General features: G+C 30.8%; 1 protein-coding gene across 1 annotated transcript; it reads right to left on the bottom strand.

The window, feature by feature from the left end:
- Positions 1 to 17,927: 17,927 nt before the first annotated feature.
- Positions 17,928 to 20,401, bottom strand: LOC128202589 (uncharacterized). The gene is made up of 2 exons (XM_052903413.1): positions 18,423 to 20,401; positions 17,928 to 18,006 (listed from the first exon to the last, which is right to left on the bottom strand). The coding sequence occupies exons 1-2, from the start codon at positions 20,399 to 20,401 to the stop codon at positions 17,928 to 17,930; spliced, it is 2,058 nt and encodes a 685-aa protein (XP_052759373.1).
- Positions 20,402 to 20,928: the final 527 nt, after the last annotated feature.

Below are 20,928 nucleotides of genomic sequence, written 5' to 3'. Positions count from 1 at the left end.
AGGTACCCAAGCAAAAGACTTTTGTACAAAGCCTCTCTCTGGTGATATTGATATTCTTTATTTAAATGTTAGAAATAGTGAACAGTTTTCAATGTCATTTAAAGCTAAAATATATCATGGTACTCGTAACAAGTAGTTGTTGTTTCATGCAGCTCTGTATAAGTTTCAGCTTTGTTCCACTTCTATTTCAGACTGCAATAAGTTCGCGACAATTGCAATGTTTTACTTCGCTCCCACTTGCTAAGTTTATCCCAAGATAAATTTCTTCTTTCTCTTTGTAAGATTAAAATTGTGCATCGTTGTGTATGTTGCTTTGTAAACAAATACTAATGTGACTACAAGAAAGCCCTTCACTAAATTATCGTAACATATTACATTTTTATATCATTTTTCTCATTATCATTTATCATTTTTATGTAATTCTTTATATAAATATTATTTTTATTTATGAATCGATTGAAATAAAATAAACACTAAATGTTAAGTAATATAAACCGCAAAGCATTAGTGAAAACCGCATTCAAAACGGTTAAACCATTTTTGAGATTAGCGTGAAAACGTGCAGACAAACAGACAGACAAAAATTAAAAAAATCTAATATAATAAATTTTCTTATATATCTTCCATGTACAGACAGCAACCAGTTACGACTTTATTATATGTATAGATACAGATTTATTTGTTTATTAGATACACAATGCAACATCACAACAAATTTTAACATAACAGATTTAATACAAACTTTGTATGATATAGTGTTTTTTTTTTATTCAACTTATAATGGCAAACAAGCTGACGGTCCACCTGATGAAAGGTGGTAACCGTCGTCTATAGACATGAGCAGTATCGTGGACATAATAAAGTATACTGTTTCGCCTATGATACTCCTCATGCATTGTTATTCCTAAGAACTCAGGTGTTACTTCTCTGTACACTATAAATTTACTGCCATATCCCACCCTTCAAACGGAAATACAGCCATGCAAACATAATTGCTTCACGGTAGAAATACGAATGGGACAGAAGTGCCCAAGAAAACGACTTTTGTACAAAGTCTCCCTCTGGTTCAAACATACTTACCATACAACATGCAAGATAACATTTATAGTACAATCATGTTATTAACTTACTGTTCTTCATCCTCTCCTGAAGACTCTATTAAAAATGACTTTGCTAAATTCTACGCTAGCCAAATGGTGGAGTATGGGAATTTATTTCGAGTTTTGCTTGTCCTGCACTAGTGAATTATGGTCAGTTTCTCTAATCGACTGTTACGACATAGCATTATCTCTCAGTTTGGTGCTATATTATATTTCTCACGATCAAAATTGCTGGTTTTATTACAAAGCAAAAACAAGAGTTTGGTTTCACCTTCATATATTTTTATTTAAGAATAAAAATATAACTATCAGCAACACGACATCAGTAAGATTATAATGAAAAACACTTCATTACGACCCGCCAAATAAGACAGGTAGGTACACAGTGACTATGGAGAAATTTCCCCAACACCTTATTTAACGATAGGTATCTTGCTATCACGCAAGCTCTACCGTGAGTTGGATTTCACACGTTATAAATCATTAGGCTCTGACACGAAACGTACCTTGTAACGTTATTTATTGTCCAATAGATAATTGTACTTCACCATTATTCGACTGCATTTTATTGAACGAGAAATCTAAATCGAAATAAAAATACCAAGCCATAGTGTCCATTTGTGGACAATATTTTTTTATTTATTTATTTAATTATGGCAACAAACAGTGATTTACAAATAATTAACAACAATATACATTACAGTTTTAGAACAATAGACCTAACAGTGCCAATAACAATTTTTAAAACATAGACATAATTATTTATGAAGTCTCATGGGAACACGCATGAAATTTAGCAACAAAATCCAAGGTACTAATATAATTTTAACATACAAGTCCTGGTGTTAATTTACTTTTAAAAATGTGAACAGATTCATAAAACGGATCTAATTCAAAAAAATCTCTATTGAAAGTGTTGGTGGAACAGTAAAGAAAGGAATTACATGTATAGTTTTTACGTAAACGAGGGGGAACAAACAGAGCTAATCTACATGAGGAGCGTGCGGGGAGACGAATATGAGTAGCAAAAATGATTTTACTTAGGATTGTAGGGGAATCAATCAGATTATTTAAAATCTTATATAAACACATAATATCAAACATTTTACGTCTATTGTAAAGGGATAATAATTTATATTTACTTAAGGCATCATTATAACACAATGCATCCTGGCCACTGCGATATCTCAAGGACTTTACAAATTTCTTCTGTACTTTTTCGATTCTATTAATATGTATTTGATAATAAGGACTCCAGACTGTGCTACAATAAAATTAAAAAGTAATATTAAATTGCTATGGTATGCTTATTCGAGTTTTAATATAAAGAGTATCGTTTAGTTTTTCTTAATTATGGTATGCTATATTATTATTATATGGTAAAAAAAAAGGGTTAAATAGATTTCTTCAGGATCGGCAACGCGTGCGTAATGCCACTGGTATTGCAGATGTTCATATATTACTGTAACCGCTTATCATCAGGTGGGGCGTATGCTTGTTTGCTACCTTAATGATATATAAGAAAATGTAGGAAGACTACATAATAATGGTGTACAATTATTTAATATTTTTTTCTCCAAACTTTGATTACAATTCTTGATGTAGATATTTAATACAAATTTAAACATATCCTAAATAGTTTTAATTTATAAATAATAAGCATTACTGACGTGTTCATTCCATAATTTCTTATTTATTATATAGCATCGTATTTTAACACGTCAATCATTTATTATAAAAATAACCACGAAAATCGAAAGTATTACAAATAATAATAATGTATTACGTTTAAAAATATAATAAAATATCCTACAAATAGTGCCACCTGCAACCTGAAAACTAGTCTTGCTTCGAAATGGTATAAATTATTCACATAAACTTTCTCCCCTCGAGATACTCCCTCGAGAATTGGTCTAGCGATTAATAAAAACTGAAATAAAAGCTGTTCACTTCAGACGGTTTCGATATTACTACGTAGATATGAACGAATGCAACGAAGGAGGTTTATTTCTTTATTATTCTACGTTTTACCCGCGACTTCGTCACGGAATATGTTCACTTACCGGGATTTAAAGTAACTTATGTCCTTCCCTATCCCAAATAGTACGCGTACACCAAACTTCAGAGGGAACAACTAAACAAGTCACTATTCATTTATAATAGTACTAAGGACTAGTAAGGATAACTAACAATAATCTGTAAGTAATCAAACAAAAATCTATTATTATAGGTGGACTGTACTTACTATAGTTTACAATATTAAAACTTTTATTTATGAAAATTAAAAAAAATATGACAAAATAAATATATTTAACTTTCATTTCCATTTATACATCATAATCTAAATTCTAAGTCTAAATTTAAAACAAATACACTATCAATGTTATTGTGATACCTACAAATATTTTTGTAATTCAAACAGTCAAGTTGCAAAAATATGGCCAATTTATAACGTCATGAATTACTAAAGTTGTAAAGTGGGCAGCCACAGATGGCGCCGCCACAGATAGTTTTGAGGGTCCATCCCAGTTTTTTTGCCCTAAGCCATCCCACCACCCCGTGACATATGACGGTACTTATCCCTCCAAACTACTGTAATTTCTGAGATCCAATTCAGGGATTGAAATAAAGACCAGTATGACCGAAATCACTTTCAACACAGTCGTTTCTAATATAGATAATATGATATTGGTACTTTAGTGCTTAATTACTAAGTAAATTAATCGCAGTATCCCCAATACAAATTGAGCTCAATTTAGAAGGTTCAGATATCTTCATTCTAGATATAATTATAACTTGTAATAGTCAGAAATAATACACCTGAGTTTTCTGTTTTATTTCCCTTTTTCTGTCTAAAATTTATTCGATAAACACTATTGAATATCTATACTTACTAACTAATGTACTATATAAGTACTAAAGTTAAATATAATTTATTTTTAGAGACATTTTTTAAGATTACAAAATATTATAGTTATAATTGTCTATTTATTATTATTATTATTATATCAGCCTATAGTTGTCCACTGTTGAACATAGGCCTTCCCTATAAGGGGAGTTTTGCGAGTAAGTGGCTAGCATACTTGATAAGCAAGTTGACAGCCGCAGTTAGGCTTTGTTAATATTTTAAGAGTAACGCTGCTATCCATCCCTCGGCCATAAAATAATTAGTAATAAATATTTGTATAAAAGCTTATTATAATAATTATATTATAATAATGTCTAAAATTAAGTCTAAACAAAAAAATAAAGCGTACTGACAAAATAGCAGCGCCACCATTTTATAGCCAGATCTATATCAGTATATCATTAAACTGAATTAATCTTTATTCAATAAATTCATTCTACATTTTGTTTCTTATTTTTCTTTTTAGAAACATACAGCAATAACTGCGAATTTTAATAATTAAGAAAGTATATTTTCCCGACAAATCCATCTTATTTAATTTAATAGAAAATCCCTAAAGACTAATTAGCTTGTTTATAATTCTACACATGCATACAAAATTTAAGAATTTGCATAAAATGTATTTACGTAGTAAAAGATATAAATTTACTTTTACGTGTAAAAGGTAAAATTATAAAAAAAAATCTTTAATCTACCTACTACTACAATTATATTCTGATGTACGTTTATCAGAATTTTTTTTAAAAATAATTCAGCTTCAGTAGGTACTTTATGTTCTAATATTCTACTGAATTATCCAGTAACTCAATGTTCACTCCTCTTTTTATACTAATAGTAACTAAAATATAGATAACTAACTTGAACTTATTCTTTTCAGCTTCAATTTACTTAGATTTCGTATTCATAAGGTAAAGCACAAATCTAATAAGAATATTCATTGAATTCATATGAATTAACCTACTTATCTTCGTCTCGGTTACTTGAGCGTATAATTTTCCTGTATAAATGAACGTTAATTAACTCGTCCAAAATTAGGTACAAGTATATTGTCTATCTTTTACATAAAATTCTAGAATAATTACACATTTTTAAAATCTATATCTTTAAAAAATATATCTGTTACAGTATTATCAATAAATACCAAACACTACATAAGTACATACATAAATAGCATTTACTATGACTAAATATTCATTCAGAAATCAAACGTTTTACTTTGATAGGCACATACGTAATGCAAGCGCTGTGTAAGCTGAAAGAGTTGTAAAAATTGAATAGATTTCCACAAAATTCAATATTTCCCCCGTTCAATAAAGTCTTGTCGCTGATACGACTGTCACTTGGCAACATATTGACTATGACAGTTTTATTGAAATGCCATTAACTGGAAAAACGAAATTATGTCACCTACAAGTATCTACCTATGTTTCCATGAAATTGATTAAAGAAATTTTATCTACAAAATACAAACCTAAAAAGGACACCTCTATTTTACTTTTATTTACATCAATTTTATTTAAGGTAAACATGATAAAAATATAAAAAAAAATGTAAAAGTAACTAAAACTAAATAAACAATTTGCCAAAACAGAAATAAAAGATAAATTTAATATTTATCATACTAATCACAGAAAATATTATCTACTATTTGTCGAATACTAATATTTATTACCTAATACTTATATGAATACCTTTAAAATCATGAATTTGTCTATATGTTAACTCTCCTAAAATAGTTTTATTTTAATATATATGACAAAACGAATTAACAACAGTCATCTTTTACAAGATGCAACTTTTTAATTTTTACCAAAATATTCAGTAAACATAGCTTTATTTAATTAGTAGTTATAAAATATAAAAAATAGTTTCATTTGTAAAAAATAGTAAAGCGAGATATCATTACAAATTCTTACTTTTCAATTTAGTAAATCTAATATCGAGATAACGCTGAAAATATGAAAAAGATTTCCATATTTAATCGTAGTTTTCAATCCAATCCAAAGTGTATGAATAGATAAAAGAATTAATAATAAGGTAGTATGTAGAATGTCAGTGCTCGTATTGCAACGATAAAACGTGTCCGCTTTAACTCAGGTTTTGTCTTTAATAAATCAAGAACAAGTACATCAAACTTTTGTTAGCAGTTCGCCAGCTAATAAAAGTTTCTTATATTAAACCAATGACCAACAAATTATTACAATGTACTCATACATCGTATACACACATACAAAGAGTTCTGACTCATTATTTTTAATTTTGATTATGAGTCATAATCAAATCTGCACTTAGTTAATTTGAAACTTTCGCGTTGTTTACACATATTTAAATACATAAACTCGATGAAACATTTTTGCAGGTAAATAATACCTACATACCTGATTCTTTATTGCGGACTTTTTTTTATTTTTTACAAAGAGTTTTTCCATCAGGTTTCCGTCAGGTTATTCTAAGTTACATAAAAACTAACTAAAAAAAATATATATATTATACTCTAAAAAATCTATTAACAATTCCCTCCCAAATGATACCAGAATGGTGTAATCCGTCCTTGCCTTCAAAGTTTAAACAAAAATATTTTTACAAATGATAGTTACTTGTATGTATAATAATTATTCTATGTTTATATACTTTTAGCTATATTTATATATGTTATGTTAAGTTTTATGTACAAATTCTATAGACACTCTCTCCTTTCAGGTTCTCGAGGTTGACTGAAAGAAATCTGTTTAAGAGATAAGTCCAACTACATATATACATTTATTAGATTATTAGATATTGTTGTAACCTAATATCTATACTATAAGTGAATGTAAAAAAAATCATATAAATAAATAAATAAATGGCACAAGATTTAAATAAATAAAAATTAAAACATTTCCGAGATTAAGAAAATTGATAAATAATGATGTACTTAGAAGGGAAGCGAATTTCCAAGAGATAAAATCCAATTAATTAATTATTTCTCAGAGACCTTTTCATATTTAAGTAACCTTGAGAAATATTTGAGGAAGATTATTGCAATACTTATCAAAGTGTTAAAATATTATAACGATAACGGGTAATGGGTCATTATAATTACCCGCACCTTTCTAAGCTTAGACATGAAAGAGCAGTTTGCTTACGAGAGCATCAGCCTGCCACAGCAAATGGCGTCGGATCCATTAATTACCAAAACAGTCTGGCTTCATGCTCAAAAGAGCTCGTAACCAAAAACCGCAATCATGGACGTAGGCAGGGTAGAACAAATGGGGCACTTAACTTTCTACTTGATTATCAAAAACAAACATTTATTTAATTAAATGTTTATTTGCAGAGACAATTTAAAATCAGGGACTAAAATGTGGAAAAGACTTTATTCATTATTAACAAGAGTGAAAATAATAATTTCACATCAAAATTATTACAAATTATTAAAAATGATAAAAAGATTTTACTATAAACTCATAATTATGACAGTATCTTATTATTTTATTTCTTAAAAAAAAAAAAAATTCTATCCTGATTTTGTAACAAATATTTCGAAACGAACGACTAAATCGTGTGTTTCAAAAACTGATTATTGCTTATATGTTACCGTATACATAACTAGTATAGTATTATATTAATCTATGCTGCTGTACTATTGGACCCTCAGTAACCGCTACTAGCCCCTGGACTTTCCCTTAATAAAGCCCTGTCTACGCCTATAACCACAATTAAGTATAGGAATAAATAAATTTAGAAGAGCGTCATGTCAGAAATATAATCTGAGGTTGATAAATTGCCCCCAGCGATGCCGATGCCTTAAGGAAGGGTTTCCGTTGGGAGTAATACTTTGTTTGTTTCGAAAATTTATAGGCATCTTATCTTGAAGCTGTATGTAACACCTTATTTTGCACTTTACCATTCTAATTTGTAACAAGGGTCTAATATTACTTACAATGTTTAATGTTTTGTATCTAAAGATATCCTGTATTTATTTATGATACTAGTATTGCAAATATTAAAATGTTTATTAAGGGCAAATGAATAATAGCCTAGTATCATATTATTATAAGAAATTTTATATATTAGTTTATGGGGAACAAATTCGCGGATTACACTTGATGTAACGTGATAATAAAAAAATATTAATATATAGTAATTCTACTATTCGTTCTAGTGTCAAGATCTCTAATATAAGAGTAGAGGTGGGAAGGGATTATTAGTAATTCGGACTGCCTGTTCTATTGTTAATATATATCCTGTCAGGTCAAACTTCCCGCGGTCTCCTCTGAACCTATCGTGCTGAATTACAGGTGTATTTATCACGAGGGGCTAACTGACTTGCCTTTTCATTCACATCTATCACACCATCCTTATACACTCTTACTGGTGCCCCGCCAGCACATACCGTAAACGCAGGCGTGATAATCATTCCGTTATCATCTTTTAAAAAATAATATAAGTGTAGTTTAACAGGTGATGGTTTAAGGCGCCCTCCGCAGCACATTTTTCAATACATTATTATTCACAAATGATCCTGAACATTAATTTGATATTTTTTGTAACGTATTTATTTAGAAGAGTAAATAATTAATTTCTAAGTTATTTAAAAAAATAAAAAAATAAATTTGATGAAATTTAAATCATACATTGTACGTATATACCTACTTATATCAACCCTAATTCAATACTTATAACTAATTTAGATTTTTTTAAAGGATGGTAATAGACTGATAGCACCACCTGCGCTACGGTTTACACTGGCTGGGCACCAGTAAGGAATGGTAGGTGAGGATTAAAGTAGAAAGCAATATATATAGAATTAATTACGATATTTTTCAAAAAGAATCGCGTGGAGGTCGACCTGATATATTGCTGTTTATACAGCTACAAATCTCAATTATTAACAATTCCTTTCCGCCAATATTAGTTACCTACATTATTAGGTAAAACATTCTTGTTCAAGAGTGGTGTAGAAAACAGTGTAGGAAATAGGAAGGAACCATCTGTTTACTGTACCACTTAGTTGTTTGATTACAAACAACATTAATTACGTTTTTGCTTCGGAAGATACTAAAGTAATTTACGTGGCCTGCTTTTTCGGAGAAATAAATGTTCATAATAACTTTGCGGCCGGCGCCTCATGTTCTTACTTACTTCATTCTATAGATATTATCATAGACAGGAAAAATGTTTTAACATAATTACAGATTTCTTGCACAGGCTTTTGTTAGTAGTAGTTTGAGCGTTGTACTAATATCCTGGTCTATACATATTTCTTTTATATCATATATATCTATCATTTGTTAATAAACCTATATCTGATAGCGACAGGTAAAACGTGATAAACAAAATTCTTTACGGCTATTCGTAGTTTTTTAGCTTAGATATTTCTAAATTAATAATGTAAAAAATGTAGATATATTTATTTAATCAAGTATATTTTATTTATGTTGCTACTGAAAAAACTCCCCTTATTGAGAAGACCTATGTTTAATAGTGGGCGGTTAACTGCTGATACAGTAATAATAATAAAAAAATATTTATTTTTATTTTAAAATATTATAAATGCTATCTTATTTGTAAGATGTTAAATGATATGTTGAAAAAAATATAAAATTGTCTGTTTCTTTTAGTGTCTGTTAAAATGTTTCTTAAATTATTTTTCCATATGCTTTTAATCACATGTCCTTCAATTTTGGTTTAATATTAGATATCTTTAAGTACCTACACATCAAGTTCTTACCTCATTTAGATTTTAGGACACATAATGAGTTAATATGAAATTGTATAACCATTCTTTATACTATATTTTTTTAAAGTATATAGTTTAAAAACTATAATAACTTTGAAAAGAAATTTTACTAGTGGGTGGTATAAAAAAACAAATAGTCCTTCAGTGCTGAACTAGAGATAAACGAACGTGTTTATTCCCTTGGAGGGCAAATTGACGCATACCCGAACGGATATCTCCAACTCACCCAAATTGAAATGCCAATCATTGTCCCCTCGAAGAATACTATCACTATACTCGTATACCGAAGACGTTCGTTCAAAAAAAAAATGTTGACATTCTGTTGAATTACATGTCTTCTACAGTAATAATAACATGATTTTTTTTCTCTCATTGAAACTCTTGTATAGTGTGTTAGTTTACTTACTTCTTAATTTCTTTACATAAAATACATAATACCTATTTTGGATGAAAAAGGATATATATATATATATATATATATATATATATATATATATATATCTTTTTATATTGGTCCATCAGGATTCCCGGTTATGGAGACAAAGTCGGGTAAAGGCTTACATGTATATTTTTAATGTGTATATATTTTAAATACACTATCGGGACTTAATGCGACATAATAGTAGGTAAAAAGTACCTACATACCAGATTTTTGTTGCCGATATTTCGTCGTAGATTGCACCACATCGTGGTCATTACAGGACCATGACCTAATAAAAACCACATACTATTTACCTGTAATTACGTCGTGTTAATTTCCTATATTGTATTTAAAATAAGTGTCAACAACGCGAAAATTTAAAAGTAAATAATATATGTGTATTACAACAACTTCGCGTCACGTACAGTGCGGTTTCAGGGAATTTTTTAGCACGAAAACTCAGGCTGTGGAATGAGCTCCCTGCTTAGGTTTTCCCTAGAGACTACAGTATGGGGTTCTTCAAAAAAGGTATATAAAGGTTTCTTCAGGGTCAGCAACGCGCATGTGATGCTCTTAGTGTTGCAGGCGTCCATTCGCTACAGTGATCGTTTACTATCACACGGGCTATATGCTTATTTGCCACCTTTGTGGTATAAAAAAAAACTCCACATCGAAACGTATCCCTCTGGTAGTAATCAAATAATTGAATAATTAAAAAATTTTTTTTTGTATCAGGACTAAATCTTGTTTAACCTAAAATATATTAAAATATAAGCGAAATATGATACTTTTTTACTGATAGACAAATATACGAAAATATGTTTTATATTCAAAAAATATATTGTCTGAACATGATTTTGTCAGGTTATGGTAGACAAAATTGTTGCGATATTTATGTAAGCAATAATAGTAATTTTTTAAGATATACTTATATCATAACTCATAATATGTACAAAAATGTATAGATTCATTATAGATGTAAAACAATTAAGGATGGTTGGAAGTTTTGTAAAAAGGCGATATTAGATCAATAACTCTACAATAAAGTCGTCTATTCGAGCTTTAAATAGACATAGACAGATGTATAATCAATGATCTCGTTGCTGACTTCTGCAGATATAATACTTTAATTTATAGGTGGAAGTTTTTTTTTAATGGATGATAATGGAATGGTAGCTCCGCCTGCGCTAACGGTATACGTTGGCGGGACATCAGTGAGAGATTATAGATACGAAAAGGAAGGTCAGTTAGCCCACCGTGATAAATACACTTGGCACGATGGTTTCCAGGGGGACCACGTGGAGGCTGATCTGACAGGGTATATTGCTAGCAATGGGATTGGCAGTCCGCATTATTAATAATCCCTCCCCTCCTATAGGTGGGGTTAGCTGAGAGCAGGCAACCTGGGTCCATTCTATTATATTTTTCTCTCATGTGTACGACTCTTTTCATGTTGGAGATGGACCTACCATTTCCAATACGTTATTATGGTCTGGGAGTAAGACGGAATGTCGCATTACTGACCTATGTACTCAAAGTTCTGAGATGCATAAACTCCAACAAATAGTACTATATTTGTTGTTACTCTCAATATCGGCTAACTATATATTTAGAAGACATTGATAGACAAAATTTCCAGCAATGAACGCCAATCACTAGAACGATCCGTCTGCATAACATGATTAGCGAATATGGTGAAATTGATTGATTGATATAAATTAATTGTTCAACGGAGAAGTTCACAGAAAGCTCATTATTGTATCATCCATTATTGCTATGTAATATCATAAATAGTTTTTTTTTTCAATGGATAATAATGGAATGGTAACCCCGCCTCCACTAACGGTATATGCTGACGGGACACCAGTGGGGGATGATAGGTAAGACGAAGAGCAGGCCAGTTAGCCCATCATGATGAATACACCTAGAATTTAGCACGATGATTTCCAGGGGGGACCACGTGGAAGTCGATCTAACAGGGTATATTCCTAGTAATGAAACTGGTAGTCCGCATTACTAATAATCCCTTTCCCCCCTTATAGATATAGTTATTACAAATGTTACACATTGGTGCATTGGGTAAGATATGTAATGACATCGTTGTAATATTTGTTTTTATAAGAAAAAACGAGCATGCGGCTCACTTGATGGTAAATGATTACCAACGAAGAAATTACAGGTATTGTGCTCCCTTTTAAGAAGGAATAATATATTCTTTTCTTGAACGTTTTGATGTCGTACCTATTAAGAAATACTGCTGCTAGGAGTTGGTTTAATCTGAGTAAATAAATAAAATAAATAATAATATTTTAGCCCACATTTAATTTAAACTATGTTTTATTAAAAAGTAACAAAACCTAGTAATTATAGTAGTAACCTGCAGAAATGAGTAACGGGATTTTGCGCTATTGAAATCGAAAGAACTCTTTTAGGCGCCTAAATTACAAGTAAATATTTTTACAAAGGCACATAGGTGGTTGGTAAAAATGAAAAAATCGAACCTCTCATACTAGTACTCGTATTATTATGAAACACTTAAAATTTTTCGGATTTTTAAAACAATTTTTCTTTAAACCAACGTGTGATACTTATACTAAAGTATTTATAGGAGAATGAGGAGTAGCATACTTCGACAAATTATATATAAATAATAGTACTATCTTATAAAATAGTATACTGTCTGCTTCTAATAATAGGACAGCGTAATTAGTAAAAGTAAATGCTGATGGTAATGTGAGTTAAAGTTTTATTCGTAAAGAATAAAGTTTATTTTATAAACTTCGAAAACCATTTTTCAAAGTAAAACTTAATTTAAACAGCACTTTGGCCACATCAATGTTTATAAATTGTTGTTCATTAACGTATAATGGTTCCGGAAAGTCACCATTTTATATTAAATACGGTAAGTAATTAGTGGTGCTGGCACCGGGTGTTAGGGCAAAAAGTTCAATTTTCTCATCAGTAATATACTTTACTGCTATACTAGATACGAGTAGGTATATTATAAAATAAGTATAAAAATTTAAATAACAATAGCAAGCAGAAGACCAACATAACTAAAAACTGAAACGTAAGTTTTAGACCCGATTAATAATTTCAAGCGAATGAATTTTATGCCTACCCATTAGCATCTTTTGAAGGGAATTTTCTACTAGTGACATTATATAGCATTGCCGAAGTAACATAAATATTAAAACTTAAACCTTCCATATTAATGCCGCGCATCCATTTAGTAAAATAGGATCGAAATTTTTTATCATTTTTAAATTTTTGATTCACGATATTTATGTCCAAACATGTTCTATAGTATAAATAAATTCATAGTTTTACATACTGCTAACGATTTTGATTTCACCCAGTTAATACATATCTATTTAAATGTAATTACCTACTTATAAAAGAATACTTTCGAAAACTGCATACGTATTTTTTTAGTCAATTATAAATATAATATTTACTTCAATTATCTAATAATTGTGAATTGCTAAAATTCTTTTATTGAATTATATTACAGTTTTTTAAGCCTATTTTTGAATTTTCAAATTCATTTATTTATTTATTAAAAATATTTTAATAAATAAATAGTTTAAGCTTATTTCAACAAGATTTAATGAAGAAATGTTTGTTGAATATTTCTAATACTGTAACCAATGAAAATTGAGTGGTTTTCATTACGCGTGGACAAGTTAATTGTATTAAATAGTTCTAAGAGTCTAATAATATAAATTGTTAGTTACTATATAAGTTTGATAACTGTTATATTACACACATGTATTTTATTATTTGATAAACGAGTAATATATTTTGTTATAAATTTTGTAGTAGAAAGAGAATCAAAACAAATAATGTAAGGGCACATAAAGATTTATCACTAGAGGGAGACTTTGTACAAAAGTTCTCTGCTTAAGTACCTCTGTTCCACTCGTGTTTGCCGTGAAGCAATTTTGTTTTCATGGTTGTGTGTATTTCCCACTATTTATACTAGGTATGAAGGGTGGGATCTTGAAAGTAAAGGTCATGGAGGCATAACACATATTCTCATAAATAGTAACACATGATATTATACAATAGGATGTAATAAATAAATAAATAAATTACGGGCGTTAAATTATGTGATGTGATGTGAATAGTGAAATTCATGTCTATAGGTGACGGTTACCACTTTCCATGAGATGGACTTGTTGGCTATTCTAAATTGCATAAAAAATATGCTAGTGAAATTATTGTATACCAAAATAATTTCAAATGTTGACCATATATGAGTAATGTCATGGGCAGCGTTGATTACTCACCATCAGACTAACCTTATGTTTAATTGGGCATCACAATTCAAAAGAAAAATATTATGTGTTGATTTTACGAAATTTATAATATAATCAGATATATATTAAGTATAAATTTATATTATATTATATCTTTATATTTTGTTCATTTCTATTAAAGAAATTTGTATCTATATAATGTTTTAAAGTGCAGTTTGCACAACATATTTGTCCAAAATGCTTATAGAAATAAGGTATATATAGATGATACACCTAAATGAAATGCTTTTAGTTACACCTATAAATATGTACAAAGGTAAGTTTGACAAAGTTGGCTGTATCTCAATAAATCCTTGAAGACAGTTTGTGCTGTGACAAGGTATCGCGAAACTTCTGTAAGGAAGTTGTCGACTCAACCTGAAACTAACCTCAATCTTATTAATGAGATGACTTAAACGATATCGAAAGTTTCTGAAACTTCTAAACTCTGATGGTAAAGGTAGTTTAGATACTTAATTAGTTGAAATGGCCAGTAATTAGTTATTAAAAATATTAAACATTGATAAAAAAACCAACTCATGTTATGAATATGAGTTTGTTATTTCTTGGCGTGGAATGGCTAGACAAAGATTGGCATAGAGGAGAATAATTCTTACTTCGTTTATTTAAATAAGTGCCATTACCTGTACTGTAGCTGAAAATAATTGAAAGGGAAAAATTGAAGACGGCACTCAGTACCTACTTCAGAATGAGTGAAAAATAGCGTCTATCTTGGTAGAGCTGTTTGCCCCACAATGGTTTATGGTGATGATATATTATATCATATAGATCATGATGGTAATAATGATAATGGTAATTCTGTATATCGATTTTAGAGGCTCTTAACTTCTTTGTCAGTATACCATTTATTTTGATGATTTATTTATGACTATTAGTATACTCTCTATTTGATTATGATAGGTAGGATCACTTGTACATTGCCTTTAACTTATTCTTTATACTACCCTATGCTTACAACAAAACACTGTTAGAATCGCTTTTATATTTTCTCACCAACACTTCCTTTCAAACTTTACTCGCTCTACAAACTTTATATAACACGCATACAAATTAAATTAATTTACGTAACAAGGTACGACTAATATGTCCGAACATGTACTTAGAACTTAGATATCTTAATAAGGTGTTAAGAATTTTAGAGCATAAAACTCAATTAGAACACAAGTTCGTTTCAATTTATTCTTTTAAAAATAAAAGAATAAATTGAAACGAAAACCACACCTGCGCTATTGGTATACCTTGGTCAGATACTAGTGAGGGATCATAGAAAGACGAGGATTAAGAGAGATCCATTGGCCCATCGCGACAAATTTACCAGTAATAAATAACATTGGTTGATTTCCAGGGGGGGGGGGGCAAATTGCTATCAACGGGGTGGTTAGATCCTATATAAAGAATTCTTTCTCCCTAATAATTATTTTAAAATGTAAAAACTGACTGTCATTCGTGTTTCTTCTGCCAAGCATTATATTTGCATAATTGTTTTTTAGGTTGAAGCATGGCATACGGAATGAAATTACAGAGAATACGGAAAAATAATAAAAATAAGAGACATTACGTGCAATAGAATTGTATATTTGAAGTTTGGAGTCGTATAAAATATTTATAAATTATGAAAAATAATTAACATTGTTCTTTATGATTCGAATTCAAGTCAACTAGTTTGGTCAGCACCTACATGTTATAATAATAGCTTCTTTTTATCGTCCAAATAGAAAAAAGTAAATTAACCAAGCGTAAACCAAACTCAAAGACGTTTAAGATTATATTTTCCTAGTTCAATTCAGGTTTAGACGAACGAGTTTGGATTTAGGTGGTGACCGAACATAAATAACAACGTGACCTGAATGTCTTCAAAAATATCGAATTACATCCGTTGTTCATTTGAAGTTCTTATTCCTCACTGAACATAAAGGTTGATCCATTGAAGAGAATTATATAAATAGAACGTTATTTTCATGATTAAAATAATTTATCCTAATTCACTTCACAAGTAACGTCGCATGTGCCATTAGAGGGAAATATAACGAAGAATTTAGTTGTGTTGATAGAAGTTCAAAAATGCTGATAGCTCAGGACCGTTTCTTTTGATAGTCTATGAAAGAGGTCAATGTTGAATACCGGATAATGAAAGAAAAAAGTAATATATACTTAGTGTCTACTTTCATACTTAATTATAAAGATATTTCACACTTACCAAAAATAAGACAAAAAGCAGCAGTTCTGTGTCGTAGATAAAGTAAAAGAGAATTAATTATAATATGAATGAGTGATACTGAAAAATGTTAAGTGTATATATGTGTTCTAGCATATAAGTTTAGATATATCTATATTTAATATAATAAAGTGGAAGATTGTATATTTAACATCATAATACGATGATGAGCGAAGCCACGAGATACAGCTAGTAATAAATATGAATAGATTAAAAGATACATTGTGTAGGTATATTTTTCATTTGAAAGCCAATGTAGATGGAGTAAAACATAAAGGGAAATTATATCCTCAGACAAAATGTCTGCTCATGCCGTAAAAGCGAAGCAATAAAGCCGAATATTAAAACTATGACTGTGAAAATGTTAATTATCTTTTTGTGCAATAAAGATGTATATCTATAATTAGATGAACGCTTTGTACTACTAATGAGAAATTACTTGTATGCAGGTAGGTACTATTTACCTGTAATCATTATCGTTAAATGTTGTAAATAAATTACAATATTTACCAGTTCTGTGCTGAAATTTAAATTACAATAGAATATTAATTTATGTCATAACAAACTTGTTTTTTGATTCTTCAACATTGAAGGTCCATCAAAACCTACCAACGAAATGTTTCAGGATGCTATTCATCGGGATGGTGTCCTGTCGCTACTCTTTCTTTATTTCACTTACTGTACATATTGCAAAAAAGGAAACATTGGCTACTAGATAGATAGATAGATAGATAGATCGTTTATTTGTTTGTTACTAATCACACACAACATGTACATAAGAATAGACAATACATAAAACAACATAAGATTTATAATTGTGTTATTATGTGTGATCTGCAGCAATACAAAAAGGTCGAAGCTCAGCGTGTAACATTGTTCAAGGAACAAAACACTGATTTTCAGCTTTAACCCATTTGAGGGTACGTGAAAATAATAAATAAAATAAATACAAAATAAAAAGAGTAATATTTTTGGTGATTGTCTGTGCAGTGTGTGTATAATAAAAATAATGTAAATAGTTCAAGAGTATAATTTGATATAATTTTAACTGAGTGGTAAGGATAAAGCGAAAAAAAAAAGAAAATATTAATAAGAGAAACATGGAAAAAAAAAATATTAAAAATCATTACATGAGTTTGCAACCGCTAGCCAAGAAATTTCTGTGGAATGCCTAAAATTTGTTTTTTTAATAAGTATTCTTTGTGATGTTTTTTAAAACTTTGTACGGTAGTCAGATGCCTAAATGGTGGCGGGATGTTGTTCCAACATTTTGTTGCTTGGTAGCGGAAGCTGCCAGTAAATGTCACAGTTCTGTGTGCTTGAAATGATAATTTCGAACAAATGAATCTGTATCCATACATACGTGAAGAGAAATTTAGCTTTTCAAAGAGATAAACTGGCTGTTCACTTTTTATTACATCGAACAATAGACTAGCCAGATGTAACTGTCTTCGCGATTCCATATTCAAAATTGAAGCATTGTTTAAATAGGGACTAATATGGCTTCGGGGGGGAATATTAAAGCAAAAACGACAACATGCATTTTGCACTCTCTGAGTCAGGCGTTGAGTTCTGGCCAATAGTCGTGGTCCATACACAATGTCTCCATAATTAAATTTGGATAAGATTAATGATTCGCATAGTGTAATACGAACTTTTTCCGATAATAAATTACGAATTTTATATAAGACCTTAAGGCGATAAAAACATTGTTGTACTACATTTAATATATGCCTTTCAAATCGCAGCCGACTGTCAAAAATAATCCCCAAGTTTCGCGCTTCTTCCACTCGTTCAATACTCTGATCCAGGATATTTACTGTAATATTTTTATTTATTATGTCAGTAATTTGTTTTGTTGATCCAAGAATCATATATTTTGTTTTGTTGGGATTAATAACCAATGCATTTTCTTGTGACCAGGCAGCAATTTTCTCCAAGTCCTTATTAAGTTTATGAGCAGCGTCAGTAATCGCAGCGGGGGCTCCAGAGATATAAATTTGTATATCATCAGCGTAACAATGAAAATTACAATAGTTTATTGCATTTTCAATGTCAGCACAATAAATAATAAAAAGAAGTGGCCCGAGTATCGAACCCTGAGGTACTCCACGGTCTACCAGCTTAGGCTCTGACACTGAGTAGGAACCATCCAGCTTTTGTATTTTTACCGATTGGTATCGGTTGCTAAGGTAACTATGAAACCATCCCACAGAGTGCCGATCCAAACCATAATATGTCAGCTTTGAAAGCAAAAGAGGTACATTTAAACAATCAAAAGCGCGAGAGTAGTCGAGTAAAGTTAAAATAGTACCATTACCAACATCTTGTGAAGCAAGAATATTATCTACAACATCCAGTAAAGCAGTGGTAGTGCTTTTACCTTTACGGAATCCTGACTGATACTTTGGCAGGATGTTGTTTGTTTCAACGTATTTCAGCAACTGAGTATGAACGGCTTTCTCCAAGACTTTGGACAGAAAGGATAGAATACTTATTGGTCTGAGATCATTAAACTCGGCAGGATTATTAATTTTGGATAAAGGAGTAACCAATGCATGTTTCCATTGACTAGGAACTTTAGACGTAACAATAGATTTATTAATTATGTTGGTTATAATTGCTAGTGTACGAGGAAGAGTCAATAGTATCATGTCTCTACTCACCCGATCACTACCCAATGCATTAGATTTTATTGCCGAGATATACCTAGCAACATCACTCTCTGACACCGGCTGCAATCGAAAACCAGCTGTACCATACCTATGAAACTCATAGTAAGTGAGTTTTGATAAAGACACATTATTCGGTCCAGGTACATTTAAAAAATGTGCATTAATGTTGTCGGGGTTATTGAAAAAGGACGGTAGTATATCACTTTTAGGGGAGTCCACGGGAATATTTTCCTTTAACTTTTTCCAGAATATTTTACCATTACTTTGTTGAGAGTTTATATGATAATTATAGTAAGCTCGCTTTTCCCGATCGATACTACTGTGAACGAGATTTTTAAGGTCTTTATAATATTTATTGTGTACCTCCAATCCTGTCCTCCTATACATTAACAGTGCTTTATTACGCAAGTCAATCATACGTCTGATGGTATCGGTTACCCATGGTAGTGAATGTTTGCCATTAATTTTAATCCTTTTTTCAGGAGCATGTCCATCAAAAAGGAATAGCAACATCGAGTTAAAAGTGTCGACCATCAAGTCAACACAAGCCAGGCTATTTATGTATTCCCAATTTATAGAATTTAAATGTAGATTAAAATATTCCAGGTTAATATCCCTGATGGGTCGATGTATAAAATATTTAATTGGCATTTTACACTTTTTTATTGTGAGTTCGAAATTAATCATCGCATGCCCCAAGGAACCTCTAATAAAATTGTTCGAAATACTGCGGACCGGTGCATTAGTACACACTAGGTCAATAAGCGTTTCAGTGTCGGTTGACAAGTGTGTTGGCTCAGTGACTATTTGCGTGAGGCTAGTATAGTGTAGAAACTCTACTATTTTTTGTGCATTATTATTATGCAAATTCAGCATATTAACATTTAAATCTCCCATAAAAACCGTATAGTCATAATTAGAAAAATAAGTCACAGTTTCCGTTATAGCATCCAAAAAATTATCAATGTTCATCCATTGAGGACGATATGCCGTACCGATTAATATATTGTAGCAATTAATACGCGTAGACAACCACATCTGTTCGATACTAGCCGCTGGGTGTTTGAGTATGCGCACACGCACATTACGTTTCACGTAGAAGGCTAGTCCCCCCCGCGGCCGGCGCGCATGCTTACCGGTCGCGGTGAGCTATACAGTCTGTAGTCGGCGACGGCGGGCGCACATCCCTCCTCACCCGAGCGAAGCCATGTTTCATTTATTGCAATGAAGTCGGCGTTGAAACGATTCACTGCAACTATAAATTCGTCTCGTGCTGTATTGAGTGACCCGGCATTGTATAGACCTAACTTAATGAACTTATTTGAATTGAAGAATTGTATGATGTATAAAAATAAATACCACAAAGGAGTCAACACAAGGTAAGCATGCGTACTTAGTTCTGTCATTGTAAATGTTGCTAGTATAACGAACAATAGTAGGCGACGCCGACGTTACCATAGATAGAAGTGAAGTGATTTTAGTGCGTTGTATAGTGTAATCTATGGATATATAATATAACATAAATATTTTCAAGTACCCCTGGATTGCAGCAGATTCGCACAAGA

This window comes from Galleria mellonella, unplaced genomic scaffold (assembly GCF_026898425.1).
Source record: "Galleria mellonella isolate WM207_F2 unplaced genomic scaffold, CSIRO_AGI_GalMel_v1 utg139, whole genome shotgun sequence".
Classification (NCBI taxonomy): Eukaryota; Metazoa; Arthropoda; class Insecta; order Lepidoptera; family Pyralidae; genus Galleria; species Galleria mellonella.
Note: the sequence above shows the minus strand (reverse complement) of the source record. Positions and strands in the feature narration are given on the sequence as shown.